The sequence below is a fragment of the Crinia signifera genome, chromosome 3 (genome assembly GCF_055691185.1).
Source record: "Crinia signifera chromosome 3, ASM5569118v1, whole genome shotgun sequence".
NCBI lineage: Eukaryota > Metazoa > Chordata > Amphibia > Anura > Myobatrachidae > Crinia > Crinia signifera.
In genome coordinates this window covers 39,162,867-39,186,248 of record NC_139219.1, presented here as the reverse complement: position 1 = coordinate 39,186,248, position 23,382 = coordinate 39,162,867, and the positions used below count along the sequence as shown (strand labels likewise).

The 23,382-nt window shown below is 46.7% G+C and overlaps 1 protein-coding gene across 6 annotated transcripts in view; it reads right to left on the bottom strand.

Annotated features, from left to right (window-relative positions):
• Nucleotides 1–23,382, bottom strand: part of TRERF1 (transcriptional regulating factor 1) — a 171,195-nt gene that overhangs the window by 9,842 nt on the left and 137,971 nt on the right. For all 6 annotated transcript variants that reach the window (XM_083175677.1, XM_083175673.1, XM_083175672.1 and 3 more), the window contains one exon: nt 2,966–3,054. In XM_083175677.1, coding sequence (XP_083031803.1) covers nt 2,966–3,054 — 89 coding nt within the window. The remainder of the gene's footprint in view (nt 1–2,965; nt 3,055–23,382) is intronic.

The following is a 23,382-nucleotide window of genomic DNA, read 5'->3' as shown; positions in this document are numbered from 1 at the left end:
AATAGGTGGTGGCACACTGGGTGCGGAGGACTGTATAGGTGGTGACACACAGGGGACTGTGGGGGGGGGTTGACATGCAGGGTGCAGGGAGCTGTAGGGGGGGTGACACGCAGGGGACTGTATAGGTGGTGATACACAGGGTGCAAGGGACTGTAGGGGGGGTCACACACAGGATGCAGGGGACTGTAGGGAAGGTGACACGCAGGGTGCAGGGGACTGTATAGATGGTGAGACACAGGGTGCAGGGGACTGTATAGGTGGTGATACACAGAGTGTAGGGAGGGATGGCAATGGGTGCAGGGGACTGTGGGGAAATGACTCACAGTGTGCAGGGGACTTAAAGGTGGTGACACGCAGGGTCTGTGGGGGGTGACACGCAGTGTGTAGTGACTGTAGGGGCGGTGAAACACAGGGTGCAGGGGACTGTAAAGTTGGCGACACGGGGGGTCTGTGGGGGGGGGGTGACACACAGCGTGCAGGGACTGTAGGGGGCCAACACACAGGGTGCAGGGGACTGAATAGGTGGTGAAACACAGGGTGCAGGTGACTGTAGGGGGGGATGACACACAGGGTGCAGGAGACTATATAGCTGGTGAAACACAGGGTCTGTGGGGGGGGTGACACACAGGGTGCAGGAGACTATATAGCTGGTGAAACACAGGGTCTGTGGGGGGGGGGGGGGTAACACACAGGGTGCAGGGGACTGTAGGGGGTAAGACACAGGGTGCAGGTGACTGAATAGGGGGTGACACGCAGGATGCAGGGTACTGAATAGGTGGTGACACACAGGGTGCAGGGGACTGTAGGGGGTGACACACAGGATGCAGGGGACTGTAGGTGGTCTGACACACAGGGTGCAGGGTACTATAGGGGGTGTGACACACAGGGTGCAGGGTACTGTAGGGAGTGACACACAGGGTGCATGGGACTGTAGGAGAAGGGCACACAGGGTGCAGGGGACTGTAGGGGGGTTGACACAGGGTGCAGGGGACTGTAGGGGGGTTGACACACAGGGTGCAGGGGACTGTAGGGGTGACATGCAGGGTATGTGGGGTGTGTGACACACAGGGATGTGATTTTTTAGTCTAATTCCATGTTTATCTCCTGCACCTATAAATCCTCTGCATGTGTTGCTGCCCCCACTACAGTCATTGCACCCTGTGTGTCACCCCTTAAGGTCCCTGTGTGTTTCCCCACTACAGTCCTCTATTTAATTGGGATCCCAATTGAATCCCAATCCCAGTAAAATATGAAGACAAAAGCATAAAAAAATGGGAATTTATATGTTGATATTTTTCATGTTTTTTTTAAGGCAACAAAGTAGTTTGACTTAAGTTAAAAGTATAAAAATTCTGTTTGGTAAATAAAAATATATTTTGCATTTTGCCCAAAACAGTGATGATATACGAATATTTTCATTAGACATTTTAAAAAAATCCAATATTTATTCTTACAGTGAAATTTTACATTTCTGAGTTAAAAAATTAAATAAAAAAAAGCTATGAAATTCCATAGACAAAAAAAAATCATTTGATTTCACATGTCCCATTAAGGCTTCTACCACATGATCTGACATTTCAGAAACCTGTGAATTAGCAGCTCCACCATTGTGTGAGTGACAGTAATCTCACTGTGAGAATGCTGAATCTGCACTTACCCACAGGCTGTGATGGCGTACCATATCTGTATTGTGCAAGGAACACGTCCATTAAGGTGCCAGCCCTAATGATCGGAATTTCATTGCTTTTTGGAGTTTGAGCGGAAGAGTTACAACAGGTTTCTGAAATGTCAGATCATGTGTAAGAAGCCTTAATGGGACATGTGAAACCGTGAGGTTTTTTGTCTATGGAATATGTTAATAAATTATTTTAAAAGTGCTGAACTGACAAGTGTTTTTACAATGTATTTTTATAGAACATTACTTTCTTTTTGTGTATATATATATATATATATATATATATATATATATATTAAAAAGTCGCGCTGATGTCCGGCGCTCCCAGCACTCAGAAGACTCTTGCCTGGGTGCCATCCAAGGTGGGATGCCCACCAAATATAGTAGAAGAATGGGTAAGGCGTCACTCCAGGGCTTAGAAGAAACAGTATTTATTGTGAGGCGGTCAATGCCGTTTCGGGTGTTACCCCGTCGTCAGGACCAAAATGTGCTCAACCAAAACAAACAACAGTGCAGTGCTTAAATACAAAAACTTACATTTCGATGACCCTCCCTGCTGCTCCTTCTTCGGGCCGGGTCCACCGCATTCTGCTTCCGGGTTCACCCAGGAAGTGACCCTACGGGTCTCCGGGCGGGGAGGTCACAGCAACTGAGGGAAAAAGTGAAAAATTTGCATAAGAATAACATAACAATTATACAACCTGCTCTATGCAGGATATACTATAATATGATGATATACGTGATTAACAATGTAAAATGACACAAAATGTGTAAAGTGCATAGTGGTAATAGTCATTTTACATTGTTAATCACGTATATCATTATATTATAGTATATCCTGCATAGAGCAGGTCGTATAATTGTTATGTTATTCTTATGCATATTTTTCACTTTTTCCCTCAATTGCTGTGACCTCCCCGCCCGGAGACCCGTAGGGTCACTTCCTGGGTGAACCCGGAAGCAGAATGCGGTGGACCCGGCCGGGAGAAGGAGCAGCAGGGAGGGTCATCCAAATGTAAGTTTTTGTATTTAAGCACTGCACTTTTATTTGTTTTGGTTGAGCACATTTTGGTCCTGACGACGGGGTAGCACCCGAAACGGCGTTGACCGCCTCACAATAAATACTGTTTCTTCTAAGCCCTGGAGTGACGCCTTACCCATTATTTTACTATATATATATATATATATATATATATATATATATATATATATATATATATATATATATATATATATATATTGTACAATAAATCCATGTAGTTATATAGATATAGTAGAATGTGTATTTACCATCTTTTGGACATGGAAGAAATCTTTGTTGCATGTGTTTAACGCTTTGTTAAAAGTTTTTTTCTCCGTGTTGCTCCAATAGTCCGATCCTGCAAAAATATGTGTAAACATAGCATTAAAGATCACAGCTTTGGGATATCGCCACCTAGGCCAATGACTGAGCAAAAAGAAATGATAAGAGGTGCTAGTCTGCTTCCAATAAAACAATGCGTAACTCGTCCCAGAGACTCCTTGTTGTTATGTGTGTTGCAGCTCTAAAGTAACAAGAAGCACAAAAGCTCATCCAGAAAGATATATAATATGGAGTGCTGCCTACACACAACAAGTAGAGTCAACCAATGAATCCATAAAAATTTTTTGTAGAAAATTAAAAAAGTTTTTAATAAATCATAAAGGATATAACAAAATTAAATCATTGTCTATTAGTAAGATCTCTTATAAATGCACATATAAAAAAAACATATAAAAAATATATAAAAAGAAAAAATACAATTAAAATGAACAAATGATTAAACATTGACAATCAATTAGTAGTAAGCAATAAGCAATCAATATGCAACGGCCACTGAGCAGATTTCGGACACCTTTAGCTGTTAGATATTCTTCCATTCGGACTGCTATAATTTAGTCCATAGGTGTTTGATGCAATCCGGGAAAGCAATGAATTGTGTGAGCCGAACAGATGTTTATATGGTGTCACTTTGTTTCAAATAAGTATATAGTCAATAGAGTGACTGATATATTTTGGCATTATGGGGCATATTCAGGGTCCGTCGTTAGCTGATGTAGTTCCGCCTGTTCTAGCTTTTACATCAGCTAGACAGGCGTATTTGGTTTCAGTTTTTCACCATTTAGTGTATTCACAATGAATACAGGGCGGAACGCCTCCAGGCGTTAAAACACCTATGAGGCGAAAGGGGGCATGTCCAATTCGCCTGCAGGCCAGTCACACCCACACTCCTCTGCCATTATCTTTATGGAGAGATGCTGTGTAGTGGTCTGGTGCTGGGTGAGTGTAAAACTTTATATTTTTCTTCAAACTCCCCTGCTTCGTTCATGTAAATGCAGGGGAGTTAACTGGGCACCAGCGGTTTTAATTTTACTGTGTTCCCCCCTCCCTGCGGGTACAGACCTGTCCCCGGAGTGAAACTCCGTCTGCCCTGCATGATTTCTGCTCACACGCTGGCAGCCAGCCCCCCGGCTGCTGACACAGCGTGACCCGGTCCCGGAGCTCTGATGCGGCTCACCCCAGACACCCAGAGGCTATTACTGCGCTCTGCTGTGTTCACCCCTCCCTGCTGGGTACAGACTCCGTCTGCCCTGCATGATTTCTGCTCACACGCTGGCAGCCAGCCCCCCGGCTGCTGACACAGCGTGACCCGGTCCCGGAGCTCTGATGCGGCTCACCCCAGACACCCAGAGGCTATTACTGTGCTATGCTGTGTCCCCCCCTCCCTGCTGGGTACAGACTCCGTCTGCCCTGCATGATTTCTGCTCACACGCTGGCAGCCAGCCCCCCGGCTGCTGACACAGCGTGACCCGGTCCCAGAGCTCTGATGCGGCTCACCCCAGAGGCTATTACTGCGCTCTGCTGTGTCCCCCCTCCCTGCTGGGTACAGACTACGTCTGCCCCTGCATGATTTATGCTCACACGCTGGCAGCCAGCCCCCTGGCTGCTGACACAGCGGGACCCCGTCCCGGAGCTCTGATGCGGGCATGCATCTCACCTCAGGCTCTCCCCATGGTCCCCCTTTGCTCCGGGCTGTGTCAGCAGCCGGGGGGCTGGCTGCCAGCGTGTGAGCAGAAATCATGCAGGGGCAGACGGAGTCTGTACCCAGCAGGGAGGGGGGGACACAGCATAGCACAGTAATAGCCTCTGGGTGTCTGGGGTGAGCCGCATCAGAGCTCCGGGACCGGGTCACGCTGTGTCAGCAGCCGGGGGGCTGGCTGCCAGCGTGTGAGCAGAAATCATGCAGGGCAGACGGAGTCTGTACCCAGAAGGGAGGGGGGGGGGGGACACAGCAGAGCGCAGTAATATCCTCTGGGTGTCTGGGGTGAGCCGTATCAGAGCTCCGGGACCGGGTCACGCTGTGTCAGCAGCCGGGGGGCTGGCTGCCAGCGTGTGAGCAGAAATCATGCAGGGCAGACGGAGTCTGTACCGGGAGGGGGGGGACACAGCAGAGCGCAGTAATAGCCTCTGGGTGTCTGGGGTGAGCCGTATCAGAGCTCCGGGACCGGGTCACGCTGTGTCAGCAGCCGGGGGGCTGGCTGCCAGCGTGTGAGCAGAAATCACGCAGGGCAGACGGAGTTTCACTCCGGGGACAGGTCTGTACCCAGCAGGGAGGGGGGAACACAGTAAAATTAAAACAGCTGGTGCTCAGTTAACTCCCCTGCATTTACATGAACGAAGCAGGGGAGTTTGTAGAAAAATATTAAGTTTTACACTCACCCAGCACCAGACCACTACACTGGGTAGAGTAAAAAAAAGAATTATAAAAATCAAAATATATTCATATGGGCAATAATAAACATACAAAATATATTTACAAACAAAATGAAAATAAATTACATCGATTCATGTCAAAAACTACATAAATAAAATAATATTTAAGGTTTTGTAGAGCAGTCCCGACAGAAGAAATTGTCTAGTTCACTTTGTCTAAAGCCTGCCTGAAAACTGTAGAATCCATTTAGACAATCACACACTGAATAGGCTAAATCAGATTAACATGACAGAGTTTAGACAAAGTGAAAAAAAAAGTCTAAATGACTCATTTAGACAGGCGAGGCAAACGAAAAGAGTTGACAGGTGAAATGCTTTAGACTGTCTAGAAAAAATTATAGTGAATACTACAATTCATCTAGACTTTTTTTCCAGGCGTAAAATAGGCTGTTTTAGACAGAATTGACCTAACGACCAACAGTGAATACACCCCTATATCTCCTTTTTAAGCAAATTGTAGAAATTTATCCAGAGTCTTTATAGATGGTGATATACCTTTATGATACGTGCAATATAAGCAAAAGGAGGTTTCTATAGTTACCACAGTATCACATGTATTGTGGCTGTGGTCGACATTCTGTAAGAATGTAAGGGTTACCCAGGGCCTTGAGTCAGAGGTGGACGCAAATGCAGTCACAATGGATAGTTGCTCATGCTAACAGTCGGAACTAAGATGCAGGGGCCAGTACAACTGCAAACAAATTTGCAGATGCAAAGTTCCAAAAACTCAGAGCAGTTCTATTGTAGAGCAAGAAAGAGAAACCTCAACTTAAACCTAACAAGAAAAAAATATATTAATATTAAAAAAAATCTTACAAAAATAAATAAAATAATGATGATAATAATAACAAACAGCAGAATATTATTTGGGACGAGCTTTCCAGCCTGTCTTCAACGTCCCCCAGCTACCCTTTTGTAACAAATATCAATACAATACAGGCAGGGCCGAATGAAGGGCCACATCGGCCTGGAACTGAAAATATTTTACAGGTCTATACAGAAAAGGGGAGGAGCTGTGACCAGTTCTTTGTAGCTGTGGCCAGTGATGTGTGGGAGTTTTCAATGCCATGTGGGTTTGTACATCCCCCACACTATCCGACCCACTGTCTCAAAACTACATAAAAATAGAAAAACTGAAGAATTTTGTGAGAAAATACAATTTAATACTTAGGATTGACTGCCGACTGTGCGACCAACTAGGTTACTTATTATAATCATACTGTCATGTGATGTATCTGCTTTTAAGTTGATGCCTAGAGCCAGTGGTGTAAGTTCGTCCCAGTTGCCCGGAGGCAAGGTAAATATTGGTGCCCCCTCCCCCCCCCCCCCCCCAATAGCTCAATAATTAAGGTGTCTCCAGTAAGACAGGTAATGGGTTCTCCAAATACAGGGTGACAATTGTAAAAATTATGTTAGGAGGGAGATAGCCACAGAAGTGGAATTGAAAGCTTTCAATTAACATGTCATGTGACATCACGCGTAGCAGCATGGATGTGTCTAACAGCGTCATTGCCAAACAACTGATAAACAAACGAAGGGAGCCGTGTATTGTATGCAGCCGCAGCACTAGTAACATCGCGCATGCGTGCGTGATACCGTCTTTGCTCAATATCACGGAATCACAGTGTCGTTGCTAGGTAAACGAAAGCAGAGAATGCAGCGTCAAGATAAGGACACACTTGTGTCTATGCAAAAATATAACAAACGCCAGGAGAAGGGACTAAATGTATACACTGGATGCGGCGTGCAGTTCAGGATAGGGGAAAGGCTGGTCAAAAGCAAGAAACATATTCTAAAGACAAAACACACCAATAGGCATCTATTGTTAAAAATATAAAAACATAAATATACTATAAATCAACAAATATAGTGGCTACCGAGCATTAGGGAACACAAGTGAGAAGCACCAATGGTAAACAACCAAATAACTTGAATTTATAGGCACTGCAAAAGTGAGTAACAATAATCAATAATATTTCATAATAAGCTACCTAGTTAGGGCTATCTTAAACATCTGGGCTAGCAACATAAAAGGATAATAGGTACTTGTGTACTAGCATGGCGCCCCGATAATTAGTCGCCCGATTTTTTAATCGCATCGCATCGCATGCCATACACCCGATGGCATGCGATGCGATGTTAACGCATATACGATATTAAATTGTATAAGCACCCTAATGGGTGCTTACAATGCTTAAATGCACCCCCACGCCACCCCCCAAGTATAAACGTGAACCCGAAGCGTGGCGAGCGCAGCGACCCCGCGAGGGGCGGCGGTACGTGTCCTACGACCTTTTCATACCCCCACTATCCACGTCGGCGTGGAGTTGATTTTATAAAGTGTGGCGAGCGCAGCGAGCCCGAAGCGTGGCGAGGGGACGCGGATGCCTGTGAAGCCCACGAGGGGACGCGGATACCTGCGCTCGCCACGTTTCGGGTTCACGTTTATACTTGGGGGGTGGCGTAGGGGTGCATTTAAGCATTGTAAGCACCCATTAGGGTGCTTATACAATTTATAATCGCATCCCATCGCATTGTATGTCAATTTTAAAATTGTATGCCATTGTAGAACATCGGCCGATATCGCGTCGCATCGCATGCGATATGGTCTGCGATGCGATGGACGCCGTGATAGTACACAAGTACCGGATAATATTACATGTAATGCTCAATTAAAGAGAGGGATCATCATGCAATATGTATGTGTATATATATATATATATATATATATATATGTATATTGAGTAATTAGAGGCTGGCACACCATTGCAAAAGTAGAAAAATATTTTATAAAGTGAAAAAAGGTATCCAATAACTTGCAGCGGAGTTGTTCAAAGAATACAAGTAATACTTATCAGCCATCACAAAAAGCTTCAAAGACAGGACATCAGATACATAGAATCCACTGCAGGTCAGCCATGCTCAACAGCTGTTTCGGCGTGGGGGTGTTGCCGTCGTCAGGAGCATATTTGACTGAGACAAACAGCGCATATATATAGTGTCACTAAATAGCCTAATGAAATTGAAAGCATGCTCACCTGTGCTGTACCAGCAAACAGACATAACTCCTTAATCTCACCACAATGTCCGGGCGGCCGGATGTGACCACCACAATGTCCGGGCGGCCGGATGTGACGCGGCGCCACTTCCGGTGTGAGCCGGTTAGTAGCGTCGGTCTCCACGGCAACCAAGACAACGTTGCCTGGAGATACAGAACGCGGGGAAGCAGGGTGACCCGCCCACCGCGCCCGTCACCAAGGCAACGGCCGACACACAGAAGCACCGCGTGAAACCAGCACAGACAACAAGGCAAGAGGCCCAATCGCTACGCTGATCACGCCAGGGCTCTAGGTCAGCTAACAATAGAGTGACATGTCAACTAGAAACCAGAAAAACTGGAGTCCTGCCGCACATCAACTCTATAGTGGGAGAGAAATACTTTATAAAAATCGAGAATGGGAGCGCTACAAAAAATACAGGCTGATAGGTCACATATATAATATGCGCGAATGTCAATAAAGGCATAGTGTCTGAGAAATGACATTGATATAATAGTCACATCCATAAACAATACATATATATCAAAAAAAGGACATGAAAAAAGACATAAAAAAATTCATAAAAAGTTTGTAAAGGAACACATATTTATATGAAGCAGTGCAGGGAAAGTTCTTCACTTAGTCCCTGGGGTGCCATGCATCCAAGCCGATGAATCCAATAACATTCTTTTTGGAGTAGCAGCTTGCCACGATCTCCTCCTCTTCTTAGTGGGGCTATATGGTCTAGAGGCAAAAAATGAAAATCTTTAAATGTATGATTACTGGATACGAAATGCCTTGCAACAGGTGGTGTATTAGAGTCCACAACACTAAAAGCTTTTTTGATGGAAGAACGGTGTAAATTAATTCTTTCTTTTAAAGTCCGTATAGTTTTTCCAATGTACACCATTGGACAAGAACAAACAATCGCATAGATCACATATTTACTGTCACAATCTAAATAATGATTGATAGCATATTCACTTCTTGTGACAGGGTCCATAAACTTGGGGCCAGTTATCATAAACTGACAATTCACGCACTTGGCGCACTTATAACTACCACTTTTTGCAGAGAGCCATGTGACCTTTTTTGGTGACATGGCTCTCTGCAAAAAGTGGTAGTTATAAGTGCGCCAAGTGCGTGAATTGTCAGTTTATGATAACTGGCCCCAAGTTTATGGACCCTGTCACAAGAAGTGAATATGCTATCAATCATTATTTAGATTGTGACAGTAAATATGTGATCTATGCGATTGTTTGTTCTTGTCCAATGGTGTACATTGGAAAAACTATACGGACTTTAAAAGAAAGAATTAATTTACACCGTTCTTCCATCAAAAAAGCTTTTAGTGTTGTGGACTCTAATACACCACCTGTTGCAAGGCATTTCGTATCCAGTAATCATACATTTAAAGATTTTCATTTTTTGCCTCTAGACCATATAGCCCCACTAAGAAGAGGAGGAGATCGTGGCAAGCTGCTACTCCAAAAAGAATGTTATTGGATTCATCGGCTTGGATGCATGGCACCCCAGGGACTAAATGAAGAACTTTCCCTGCACTGCTTCATATAAATATGTGTTCCTTTACAAACTTTTTATGAATTTTTTTATGTCTTTTTTCATGTCCTTTTTTTGATATATATGTATTGTTTATGGATGTGACTATTATATCAATGTCATTTCTCAGACACTATGCCTTTATTGACATTCGCGCATATTATATATGTGACCTATCAGCCTGTATTTTTTGTAGCGCTCCCATTCTCGATTTTTATAAAGTATTTCTCTCCCACTATAGAGTTGATGTGCGGCAGGACTCCAGTTTTTCTGGTTTCTAGTTGACATGTCACTCTATTGTTAGCTGACCTAGAGCCCTGGCGTGATCAGCGTAGCGATTGGGCCTCTTGCCTTGTTGTCTGTGCTGGTTTCACGCGGTGCTTCTGTGTGTCGGCCGTTGCCTTGGTGACGGGCGCGGTGGGCGGGTCACCCTGCTTCCCCGCGTTCTGTATCTCCAGGCAACGTTGTCTTGGTTGCCGTGGAGACCGACGCTACTAACCGGCTCACACCGGAAGTGGCGCCGCGTCACATCCGGCCGCCCGGACATTGTGGTGGTCACATCCGGCCGCCCGGACATTGTGGTGAGATTAAGGAGTTATGTCTGTTTGCTGGTACAGCACAGGTGAGCATGCTTTCAATTTCATTAGGCTATTTAGTGACACTATATATATGCGCTGTTTGTCTCAGTCAAATATGCTCCTGACGACGGCAACACCCCCACGCCGAAACAGCTGTTGAGCATGGCTGACCTGCAGTGGATTCTATGTATCTGATGTCCTGTCTTTGAAGCTTTTTGTGATGGATGATAAGTATTACTTGTATTCTTTGAACAACTCCGCTGCAAGTTATTGGATACCTTTTTTCACTTTATAAAATATTTTTCTACTTTTGCAATGGTGTGCCAGCCTCTAATTACTCAATATACCATTTAACCTATGGACTGTGCACCTACTTACCTGGAATTGAGAGTTCAGAAGTGTGCGGACTGTTAATACCCAGATATATATATATGTACATATTGCATGTTGATCCCTCTCTTTAAATTACCATTACATGTAATATTATCCTTTTCTTTTCAACAAGATGCACATACTGTGTTGGTTTTTACAGACTCACCCCTCAAAGGCTGACGCTGCAGCGTCTCCCACCCAACTCCCGGCTTTTACTGTAGTCATTTGTCAGCTTCAGTGACAGACAGTCACGCATCCGCACACTGGCTCCCGCCCGACTCTAGTCTCTGCTCTTCGTCACTGACAGTGACACTTCTGTTATCTGGCCTGGCTTCCTTATCTCGGGCAGACGTCCGCCCGAGCCACTGCCAGCAACCAGGTGAAAGGGAGGAGCAGCACCAGGGTACTGTACGGGGGAGGCCTGTCGCTGAATAAAAGATAAGTGCGGCAGGCGGCCGCCGCAGCGGAACATCGGAGGTAATGGAGCCAGAGCCCCCTTTTAGCCTGGCGCCCGGAGTCAGATGACTCAATTGCCTCCGGGAGTTCCGCCACTGCCTAGAGCTCTAGTACCATCTGCCCCATTGTTGACCTGGCCCTGATTTAGTGGCATATTTATAACGGTTCATATGGGCCCGAGTCCCAGGGGTGCCCACACCGCTCACATTGCACCAATTTGTAATACTTACCCGCTGGAGTCCAGCCATGAAGGCAGCAGCGCTGCCGGAATCGCCAAAAAAGATGTCTGCTGTGCCATTTTTCGTAGTTCTACACAGAGCTCAGACTATACTGCGCTGTGCAGCGTACGGTGCTGCAGTCGGGACTCTGGGAGAGAGGAGGCCCGAATGGAGATGGCTGCACAAAGGCCTCCTCCTCTCTTACAGTGCCTCTACCCTGATTACAGGGCTTAACACTTTGCCTCGTTAAAGAGGTGAAGCCGGAAGTATTATACCCGGGTAAAATTAATCTACCGCCAGTCACACACGATACAAAAAGTGCCATGTATCAAACACCTGTAGTGGAAATGGTGTATACTGTATATACATAGGATGACAGTGCTTTCTTGAGTGCACAAATACAATAAGATGAATAAAGACATGAAAACTTACAAATGTAACCAATTAAATAATCCTGATACCACCTTAGTATCATTACCTATGTAATGCACAAGTAATCTCTGAACCTGCAGTATTTTAGGAGACAGATGTAAGGGAGTGGGAATGATGTGATGGTAGGCATTACATTACTTTGCAGTGACGTTCTACATTTACATCCATCAGAGTGAATACATGTAGTGGGCTTGCACCTTTTTGTGGGCTGGAAGTTACTGTGGGTCTGGTACATATGAGGCCAGCCTTATCATTGCTGGCGTATCACCAGCCGTCGGGATCTGGCGGCTGGCACGCTAGCAATTGTGAAAGTGCAAGCTTAACGCACGCTTGTGAGTCCATTTGCGGAATGAGGCACGCATGCGTCGGAGATGCGCATGAGTCGGAGGCATGGGCTGGCGATTACCACAACAGGAGCCGCTCTGATGGGAGCGGTTCCATCTGTATGCTGCCCCAACAGTGGAGATACCGACATCGGAATCCCGATTGCTGGCAGTCCGACAGGGGGGCGAGCGCAAAAAAGCCCCTTGTGGGCTCTCTGCACTCGCAACGCTGCAGACTCCATGGCTCGCCACCGGTTCTATTCTCTCCCGATGGAGAATATCCCCAATCAGTCAGGATCCCAACAGTCGGGCATTTAAACAGTCGAGATTCCGATGTCAGTATACTGGCCATCAGAATCTCAACTGTCAGGACATCATCCGGCACCCGTTACTGTACATTCTGCCAATAGTGAACAATCCTCACTGTTTTAGTGGATGAAGAGCCTGTTTCTAGTTCTTGTGACTACTGTACAGAAAAGCCTTTCTATGCAATCCTACAAAAATGTCTAACTTAATAAGTGTTCTATACTCTGTCACTAGGATTTACTGCCTATTCTTTTACTGCTTTATACAAAGTAAAAAAAATTGTTTATTTTACCTAAGTAACCCATACAGTATCTCCTGTTGGTGGTTTGGAGATGTATTTTAACTCCTATCTGCCTAAGTGTATCTGACAGTGATGAAGGACTAATTATTATCTTTATCTAGATAGTGTTACATTACCTCCATTGCGCAATGGAACTTACCATCACACAGGCAGTGAAAGGCTAAAGAACGCTAAGTTCAGTTCTTGTCAGGTCACTGCAAGGTTGAGTCATGTAATAGTAGGTCAGTCAGTGATGAACCGTACTGTTGTGGTTTGTGTTCTGCTACGTCAGAGCAGTGTGTCCGTACAGGTGTCTTAGCAGCACAAAGCTTGTTATTGCCTTTTAAGCATGTATTATATCAAATTTAACCCAAATATAAAAAAATGCTCCAAAACCAAACACTGCTTTTCAGTGGTATACATACAGTAAGCATAAACAATATGGGAGACAAACAACCAATGGTTCAAATGTATGATGGCACAAATGGTAACAGTAGCTGTGCATACGCAGTATAGAAAAGAGATTTTACCATCATATATTCCCAAAAAAGCAGTTACCATCGGAAGGAAAACATCGATTATAGCTAACCATTTATGGCCAACCATACATAATGGGTGCAGATTAAGAGGAGGCCAAATTGTGATGTAAGGTGAAGGTAAAACCTTGGGCCCCCTCCCTAATTTTGCTTGTTATAAATGTAAGAGCATTGTCCTTCTCGGAACAGACATCTACAGTACCACACACTTATTTGGGTGCATGGGCAGCGCTGACACATCAACCCTAAAAGTACACAGACACCGGGGGCCAAATGTAATAGGGTGAGAGTTTCAGAAAGTGAGAGATTTTGGGAGAGTTTTCACATGTTTTTTAAAGCAGCAATTTATTACATGGCAAAATCAACCTGGTTTTGCAGTGTAATTGATTGCTGCTTTAAAAAAATGGGAAAACTCTCCCAAAATCTCTCACTTTCTGAAACTCTCACCCTATTACATTTGGCCCCAGGATTGTAGCGTATAAAGACATTCTTTTATCATCCTTAAAACAAAATGATGCATTGCGAAAAGGGGAAGCAGTAAAAGTGAAAGCACTGCCAGACCTAGAAACCCCTGACCAAGACTGATATCATGTTTTACCAAGGCCAAGCTGTGTATATTTCCCTTGTGACGGCCTAGCTCGGACACCACGCACCTCATACTACTGGAGATACAAGCACAGCAAATCCAGTTTGAAGGTTCTGTTTCTAATCATTTCAACAACATTTTGTCTTTCCCTTGTAAATGTACATTCAGTTCTCTCTAGAAAGCTGTGAGCTCAGCTGTAAATCCAGCAGCCAGACTACAGTATAAATGTAACAGCCTGCACAATACAGCCATGGGCTGGTTCCCTGTGAGTGTCTGATGTTTTACAGGGGCAATCATTTTAAAGGCAAAAAACAATCTGGATAAGAATATGACTATTCATTAGTACATAGATGTCTTCAAGTTGCGAAATAATATTCAATTACTACCACCCCCACCCTGCCCACAGCTTGTCTCCTGCAAGCAGGGCATCCAAGCTCCAGCATCGCGTCTCAGTGTTCACATTGGGCCCCGTCCTAGCAACGTGATCCCCTGCATCCAGACACCCTCCCCCTGCCTCGCTGAACCATCCTACCCTCCTATGTACTTCTAGCCTTCCCACAGCCCTTTCTACAATCTAACACCCTAACAATCCTAACTAAAGCTGTCCATACATCTACAGATTTATTGTCCGATCTGGCTGGTTGGAACAAAAACCTGGTAATGGATGAGAGCAAATGATAGCTGACCAATTGCAAATTGACACGCTTGACGGGGTCCCGTGGCCAAAGCATTACCCACCCCAACTAGTCAGTTCAGGCCGGGAGTTTTTGGGCAGGTGGGGACCCCCCAAATAAAGGGGTCCTCCCTTTCCAGGGCACCCCAGGCCTGGGCTGAAGCCCGTGGCTACCCCCCGCACCCCTGGGCAGTGGTTGCGGGGCTGATAGCTGTTTTCAAGAATATTGTCTTATACAGTGGGACTACAGCATGTGGGGCATTAAAGGCCCACTGGTACCTATAGCCCCCTGTAAAGGAAATATTAAAATAAAAACACACTGGTTTTATAAAATTTTATTAAGCTGCATCTTCTTTTGTTCACCCAGGGGGGTCCCCGCCCCCCCAGGGCTTCTGCAATGTCTTCACCTGGGGGCGGTGGCCTTTTAAGCTCTTTTGCATGGCCGCTGCCTCCCAGGGCTTCAACCTCTTCATCTGTGTTCACCTGGAGGCGGCAGCCTTTTAAGCTCTTTTACATGGCCACCGCCCCCAGGGCTTCCAGGCATCTTCTGGAGCTCTTCTCTGCTCCACCTCCGCCTCCGGACTGCCTGCCTTCTATCACACGCAGGCTAATATAGCCAGCTCAAGGGGGCGGGGTGATGACCTGGCGAGCCGCTCTTGGCTGGCCGTGGCCATTTTGAAATTTAAAAAAATGCCAGTCTCTGTCGCCACTAGGGAACTCAGCCCTGGACCCAGCTGCCACCGCCGCCAGGGGACCCAGCCACCGCCGCTGCACCCGCCAGGGGACCCAGACACAGCCGCCGCAGCCATCAGAGGACCCGGACACAGCCGCTGCCAGGGGACCCAGCCACTGTCGATGGGGTAGATAGCCCCTCCTGGGACAGCACAGATTGCATGTGCTTAAATGCACATGCAATCTGCTCCCAATCCCAACTGATCTGAAGTGCAGCACATCAGATCAGAGGACCAATCCCCCAACCAGCGGGAGCGCACATTGCACGATTTTGTGCACACAATCAATCGTACGACCAATCGAGATTGTATAGTTCTGGTGTATGGGCACCTTAAGATCCAGACCATCAGGTGCCGGATAATCGCTGTTCAACCTGTACTATAAGTGGGGAATTATTCTCAAACAGTATAGATCACACCTTTAACTATATTGCCACCAATGACATGTTTGAAGATTGGTTTTCATTTTATTTGACAACCCACAGTTGTGTGGCACTGTCTTCATTCATTTGTGTACTGCTAATTCCTTTCCTTATTCAAAATCCTTTTAGGAGACACTACTAACCTTAGGGTATATAGATGTTGAATTTTTTTTTTTTCTCAAAAATAGGCGGTATTTCATACCCTACCATCCACTAGGCCGTGGAGGTAGTATATAATAGTGTGCCGAGGCACCGTGCCCAAAGCATGGTAAGCTTAGTGCTGCTATTAACATCCAGCAGATCTGGTTGACTACAGACTGATAAATACCTTCTCACTTCAAAAATATGGTCACATGGATGAGCAGGAGATAAAGGGGGTGATTCAGGTGGGCTCAGTAATATGCGCAGCGGGAGGCGGCCGTTCACACACCAGTGGGCGACGTGTACCCGCTTGCTAAGCAGCAAAAGAACACTGCTTAGCGGGTGGGTCTGAATCAGGCCCAAAGACTGGGAATTGAAGACAAAGGTGTTCTACTCTCAGGGGGTTATTCAGAGCTGATTGCTGTTGTGCAAATTTTCATGAAGATTGATTATCAAACAACTGTGCATGTGTACAGATCGTAGTTCGCACGAACGCTACCAAACAGCGTAAAAAAACACTGATTTTTTTTTATTCACAATCGCCTCACAACTTACCGCAGGCGAGCTCAGGCATTTTCGGGGAGGGACTGCGACGTCAGCTCCGGCCTTGATCAGCCTGTTTCTATCTCACACATGTGGAAGGGTCAGGGCTACAGAGTGCACAGACTGGAAACATCATTCGATGGTGAGTGAGTTGCTTATGGATTTGCCGATGGATGATGATCGATGATATTTTTGCAAGCTATTTGCAGACTTGCACGTGGCTGGATTTCATTCTGATTGGGCAGCGGCTAACTGATCGCAGGGCTCTGCAAAATCGCACAGCAGCGACCAGGCCTGTATAACCCCCTCAGCCTAATGCACTAGTTCCCAAAAATTTTAAACACTGCAATATAAATGTCACTTTGAAGTAAAACCCCACCCAAATCTAATTCTCTCTGCACGTTACATCTGCCCCACCTGCAGTGCACATAGGCCCTTATTCTAGTTGATTCGGACAGATGCGTATTTCGGACAGGATTCGAGTGTTTTTAGCCCTACCCACTGTACGGATCGCTCACACCGTCCTAATGCGTTAAGATGCCGAGCGAACGGACCGCAAGTGGATGTTTCATGTGAACACCTCCTCCATCTGTGGGAACCTCCCCTAACCTCCGATGGTCGCCGACCATCGAATGATGGACCGAGTGTTAAGGCAGCACCGAGTTCTCTAGACCATTCGGACATTTCTCTGTATGAAAGCAGGGATATGGGCAGGCAGCTGACATCCAGCTATGTCAGCTGTCCGCCCCACATGTGCGTCATGGTTGCATACGTATGGACGCCCAGCATTTTCATGGGAACGCAGATGAAACGCGGGGCATACGCATATGGTAATGAGCACAAACAGCCCTTTACGCCCCTCTCCACCCCTTGCTCGGATGGTTCCGTGCACAGATAGCCGTCCAACTCAATCAGAATCAGGGCCATTCCATTTGAGAAGGAATTTGCCTTTGCAAATGGACCAGAATAAACTCCATAATTTCTTCTACAACTTTACACCTAATTTTAGTTAAAAAATTCTAAATAAACAGGAGATTACAGTATGTTAAACACATTTTCAGATGTGCCTTTATTGCATGAAAATTATCAAGGGTTGAATCATGTATTTTTTTTTTTCCGTGTGATCCCGGAACCTGTATATTCTGTACATGTTGTGGTTCAGAAACACATGACCTTTATACAGTACCACTAAGAATTCAGGTGCATATATACAGTATTGGGTTAGAAAACATCTTGAAGAACAATTTGTATAGTAATCAGTATCAGCTGTGACGGCGCTAATTCATTTAGATTATATGTCAGCGATGTCGCCAGTTCCTACTGACTTAATAGACTGTATATGGATATTGGTTTAGCCGGCAGAGTGCTGCCTGCACAATGTAACTGTGGCCCTTATTCTGGTTGGTGCGGTAATATCCGCGTGCGTTCGTGCCGCCGATGTTTTGTGTCTGCGCATGTGCAGAGGCGTCTCTGCGCATGTGCGAGCGGGACGCACGGCCACATTCCGCATGAAATGTGTACACTACGAACAGGGGGTGGAGAGGGGTGTGAGGGCTGTTTGGGCTCATTTCAATATGTTTACACCCCGCGTTTCATGGGCGTTCCCATGCAAACGCTGGGCGTACGTATGGTAATGCGGCCGTGACGCACGTGTAGGGGGCGGACATATGACATTGCCGGATGTCAGCTGCCCGCCCAGATCCCTGCTTTTGCACGGAGAAATGCCCGTGTGGTCTGAGGTTGCGGGAGCTGGCTGGCCACTCGGTCCTGCATTCGATGGTCTGCGACCATCGAATGATGGGGGAGGTTCCCTGAGATGGAGGAGGTGTATTCATGAGAAATACACGTGCGGTCCGTTCGGACAGCTTCTTACCGCGTACGGACGGAGTTGGCGATCCGTATGGAAGGCGGGGTTTAGGACGCACGGTGCTGGCCGCATATTCGGATCCGGCCGCACAGATCAGAATAAGGGCCAGTGTCTGCCTTTACACCATGTGCATTTTGATCTGGAAATCTCTACTACAAGGAAAAGTCTCAGTGTCAACATGATCTTAATAAATAATACAATTGCTGTGTATCCGGGAGTTTGGTAGTACACGTTATTCCGGGAAACTGGTTCAGTGTGTATAGCTACAATGTTCTGCACTTAATGCTAATCCAGAAGAAGTGGATAATGTTTGTAGTACTGCTCCTGCTCTCTAATATACTGCGATTCCTTATATGGAACTATATTATGCAAAGCTCACAGTTTTCTTTGCTACTGCACATCCAGAGGCGTAACTAGAACTTTGTGGGCCCCATAGCAAAATGTATGATGGGGCCCCCCACCACCACCACCATTACACATTATGCGACACATCGCAATTTCCATTACACATTATGCAACACACCGCAGTGCCCGCCATTACACATTATGCAACCAACCCCAATGCCCATTACACATTATGCGACACACCGCAGTGCCCGCCATTACACATTATGCAACCCACCCCAATGCCCACTACACATTATGAGACACACCGCAGTGCCCGCCATTACACATTATGCAACCCACCCCAATGCCCATTACACATTATGCGACACACCGCAGTGCCCGCCATTACACATTATGCAACCCACCCCAATGCCCATTACACACTATGCGACACACCGCAGTGCCCGCCATTACACATTATGCAACCCACCCCAATGCCCACTATACATTATGAGACACACCGCAGTGCCCGCCATTACACATTATGCAACCCACCCCAATGCCCATTACACATTATGCGACACACCGCAGTGCCCGCCATTACACATTATGCGACACACCGCAATTCCCACCATTACACATTATACAACCCACCGCAGTGCCCGCCATTACACATTATGCCACTCACCCCAATGCCCATTATACATTATGTGACACACCGCAGTGCCCGCCATTACACATTATGCAACCCGCCCCAATGCCCATTACACATTATGTGACACACCGCAGTGCCCGCCATTACACATTATGCAACCCACCCCAATGCCCATTACACATTGTGACACACCGCAGTGCCCGCCATTACACATTATGCAACCCACCCCAATGCCCATTATACATTATGCGACACACCGCAGTGCCCGCCATTACACATTATGCAACCCGCCCCAATGCCCATTACACATTATGTGACACACCGCAGTGCCCGCCATTACACATTATGCAACCCACCCCAATGCCCATTACACATTATGCGACACACCGCAGTGCCCGCCATTACACATTATGCGACACACCGCAATTCCCACCATTACACATTATACAACCCACCGCAGTGCCCGCCATTACACATTATGCCACCCACCCCAATGCCCATTACACATTATGCGACACACCGCAGTGCCCGCCATTACACATTATGCAACCCACCCCAATGCCCATTACACATTATGTGACACACCGCAGTGCCCGCCATTACACATTATGCGACACACCGCAATTCCCACCATTACACATTATACAACCCACCGCAGTGCCCGCCATTACACATTATGCCACCCACCCCAATGCCCATTACACATTATGCGACACACCGCAGTGCCCGCCATTACACATTATGCAACCCACCCCAATGCCCATTACACATTATGTGACACACCGCAGTGCCCGCCATTACACATTATGCAACCCACCCCAATGCCCATTACACATTATGTGACACACCGCAGTGCCCGCCATTACACATTATGCAACCCACCCCAATGCCCATTACACATTATGTGACACACCGCAGTGCCCGCCATTACACATTATACGACCCACCCCAATGCCCACTACACATTATGCGACACACCGCAGTGCCCGCCATTACACATTATGCAACCCACCGCAGTGCCCGCCATTACACATTATGCGACACAATGCAGTGCCCACAGTCAGTCTCACAAATCAGCAGCTCTTAGGTAAATAGCTTCAAATCAGTCAGTTTTTAATAAGTGAAATAATGAAAATGTATGCAGACAAATACATTAAATAATAAATTATATATTGCTCAACTGAGCTCACCAGCGATATTATATGATGATGATGCTGCAGCAGCAGGAGTTCTCCCTCCATCGGCTGGCCTCACTGTCTGACTTGTCTGGATCCCTCGTGGCAGCGTGTGTCCGCTTGGTCCTGAGGATGCGTGGCCTGCCTAGCCTTCCAGAAGCGTCTCTCCCTCCCATGCAGGAGGACCGCGTGGATGGGGCTCACACGAGCAGCAGCTGCCGTGCGCACGAACTCGCGAGATGATGACAGTATCATCTCGCGAGTCAAAGGTCGCGGCAGCGGTGGCGGCGTCATCATTCATCTGCCTCCGTACCTGCCCAGCTTCTCCCCCAGCACAGCCAAGCCGGCACAAGCTGCTTAAATGGCAGTCGCGGCGGCGGCGGCTTTTAAGGGATCACCTGCCCGGCTTCTCCCCCAGCACAGCCAAGCCGGCGCAAGCGGCTTTTAAGGGATGATATATTATATTACTGGTCATGGTGCAGGGGAGTGCTTGGGGTCCGGGCCCCCCCAACCGCCGGGCCCCATAGCAGCTGCACCCCCTGCACCCACGGTAGTTCCGCCACTGTGCACATCCCTAAAATCTCCTACAATGAAGGCATTACACAGATCCCAAGCTCCCTCACAGAGGAGGAATCATTTGATGGTTGCTCACCATGTGACATCTGCTGCCTGCGTTCCCTGGGGCGCACCCAGCGTTTCTATGGGCACGCCCACCGGTTTTGTGGGCATGAGCAAGAAATGCCGGTTGTCCACCTTGGGACACCCCCCAGCTGCCGATTGCTATGCGAATGCGCAGTCCCCCACCAAGGGCAGACAGGGCCAAATCGGCAACAAAGTGTATGCACAAAGGCGCTGTTGGGGGTGAGACGCACAGTATCAGAGATAATTGGAAACTGCTCGGTGTTACCGGGTGGTGGCTAGGATGTGGCTTAAAAGATGCATGTGTGTACCTGGCGATATTGGTTGCAGCGGGACCTGGCATCGACAAGTGTATACACACTTACCAATGCCGGCGGGGAGGGAGCGACAGGGGAAGTGGAGGCCATGCGTTAACGAGGTCCTTCCTTATCTTAACTATCCAGATAAGCGAGGGGTTGTTAACGATGTTGAGTGTACACAGTAGATGAGATGGTTATAGATATCCCTCAGAAGAGATCTTTTACTTTCTTGTCTAATGTGTATGGGGATTTATGCGCCTGTTATGGGAATATCATGGGTGCGATACTGAAGTGTTTGTGTAGACATACGCTCAGTCATCCATGTTGGAGACCATACCATCAGATGCCCTAGGATTAATACAAATTTAGATGGTCCGACCAGTGGTGACGACTGACTAAAATGCAGCAGGCAGTATTATGCACCTACAGATGCTCAAATAATGTGTTTGAGTCATTGTATTAGGGGGAACGGCCAGCATTTTATAGGCATCCCCATGAAAACGCTGGGGTTCCCCTAGGAATGCAGGAGTGGTGATGCCTGCTTGTGGCAATCAGCTGACATCACATGACATCAGTCTCCGCCCCCTTTTCAGCAGATAGCGGCTTTAATAAAAGACAGTTTAGACTGACTTTTATCACCGAAGGCAGGACAAATCATTCAATGATTTCTTCTGGTAGCGTCATTCTAGTGAAGGGATTTGGGCACCGGAGGGGGGCTGTTTGACAGGGCAGCGTTAATATACGCAGCCTAGCGAGCCAATCTGAATAAGGCCCATTGTTTGGCCTTGGGGCACAGCTATTTAGCTGGTGTTTTTTGCACTGCCACAGGAAAAGGTAATTAAGCCAGTGCAGCTGTTAAAGGAGATCGCTAAAAGGGTTTTAAACTATTAGTCTGCTTTGTTTCCCTGGCTTCTTTCCATCATCTACACATAACTGTCATTTGGCAAAGTTGTTTATTGGAGATGACAAGAAGAGCTGAGCAGTGTCATCATATGAGAATAATATGCATATTACATGCATCTAAAAAACATATCCAAAATGTATCCATATTTTATACAAGACACTGCAAAATCTCTAATCTTTCATCACCTCACGCATATATTATTGCAATAGCCTCCTGACCGGTCTTCCTAAGAAAAGACTCTCACCACTATAATCCATTTTGAATGCAGCTGCGAGGCTGATCTTCCTGGCTAGATGTTCAACGTCTGTGGATCCCCTCTGTCAGTCCCTCCATTGGTTGCCTGTAGTTTACCGTATTCAATATAAAATACTTCTACTTACATTCAAGGCCATTAACCTGACTACACCAACATAGATCTCTTCACTTATCTCAAATTATATCCCCACCTGTCTTCTCCACTCGGCACAAGATCTGCGTGTGCCATCCACACTCTGTCACAACCTTTAGGGTTGTTCTGGTGACTCACCTGTTCTAGAGTCCGCAGGAGTTGCTGTTAGCAGTGATAGCGGACATCTGGCTTTCAGTGTCCCTGTGTCCCTGTGAGCGCCGGAGTCGCAGTGTCCTGTGTGCATCTGCTCTGCTCCATGCTGCTAATCAGTCCTGTGTTATGGTGTGTACACACGGTTGATTAGGCTTGCTATTCGATGCCGAGTCGGGATCGAATCGCACCGCAAGCCACCTGATATGCATGTGATTTTGACTATATAGTGCAGAGCTACACTATATAGTCATTGCTGCCCTGTGTATCTGGGGTTTGATTTGTGCTGTCCAGAGAGCACGCATCGGGATCGCA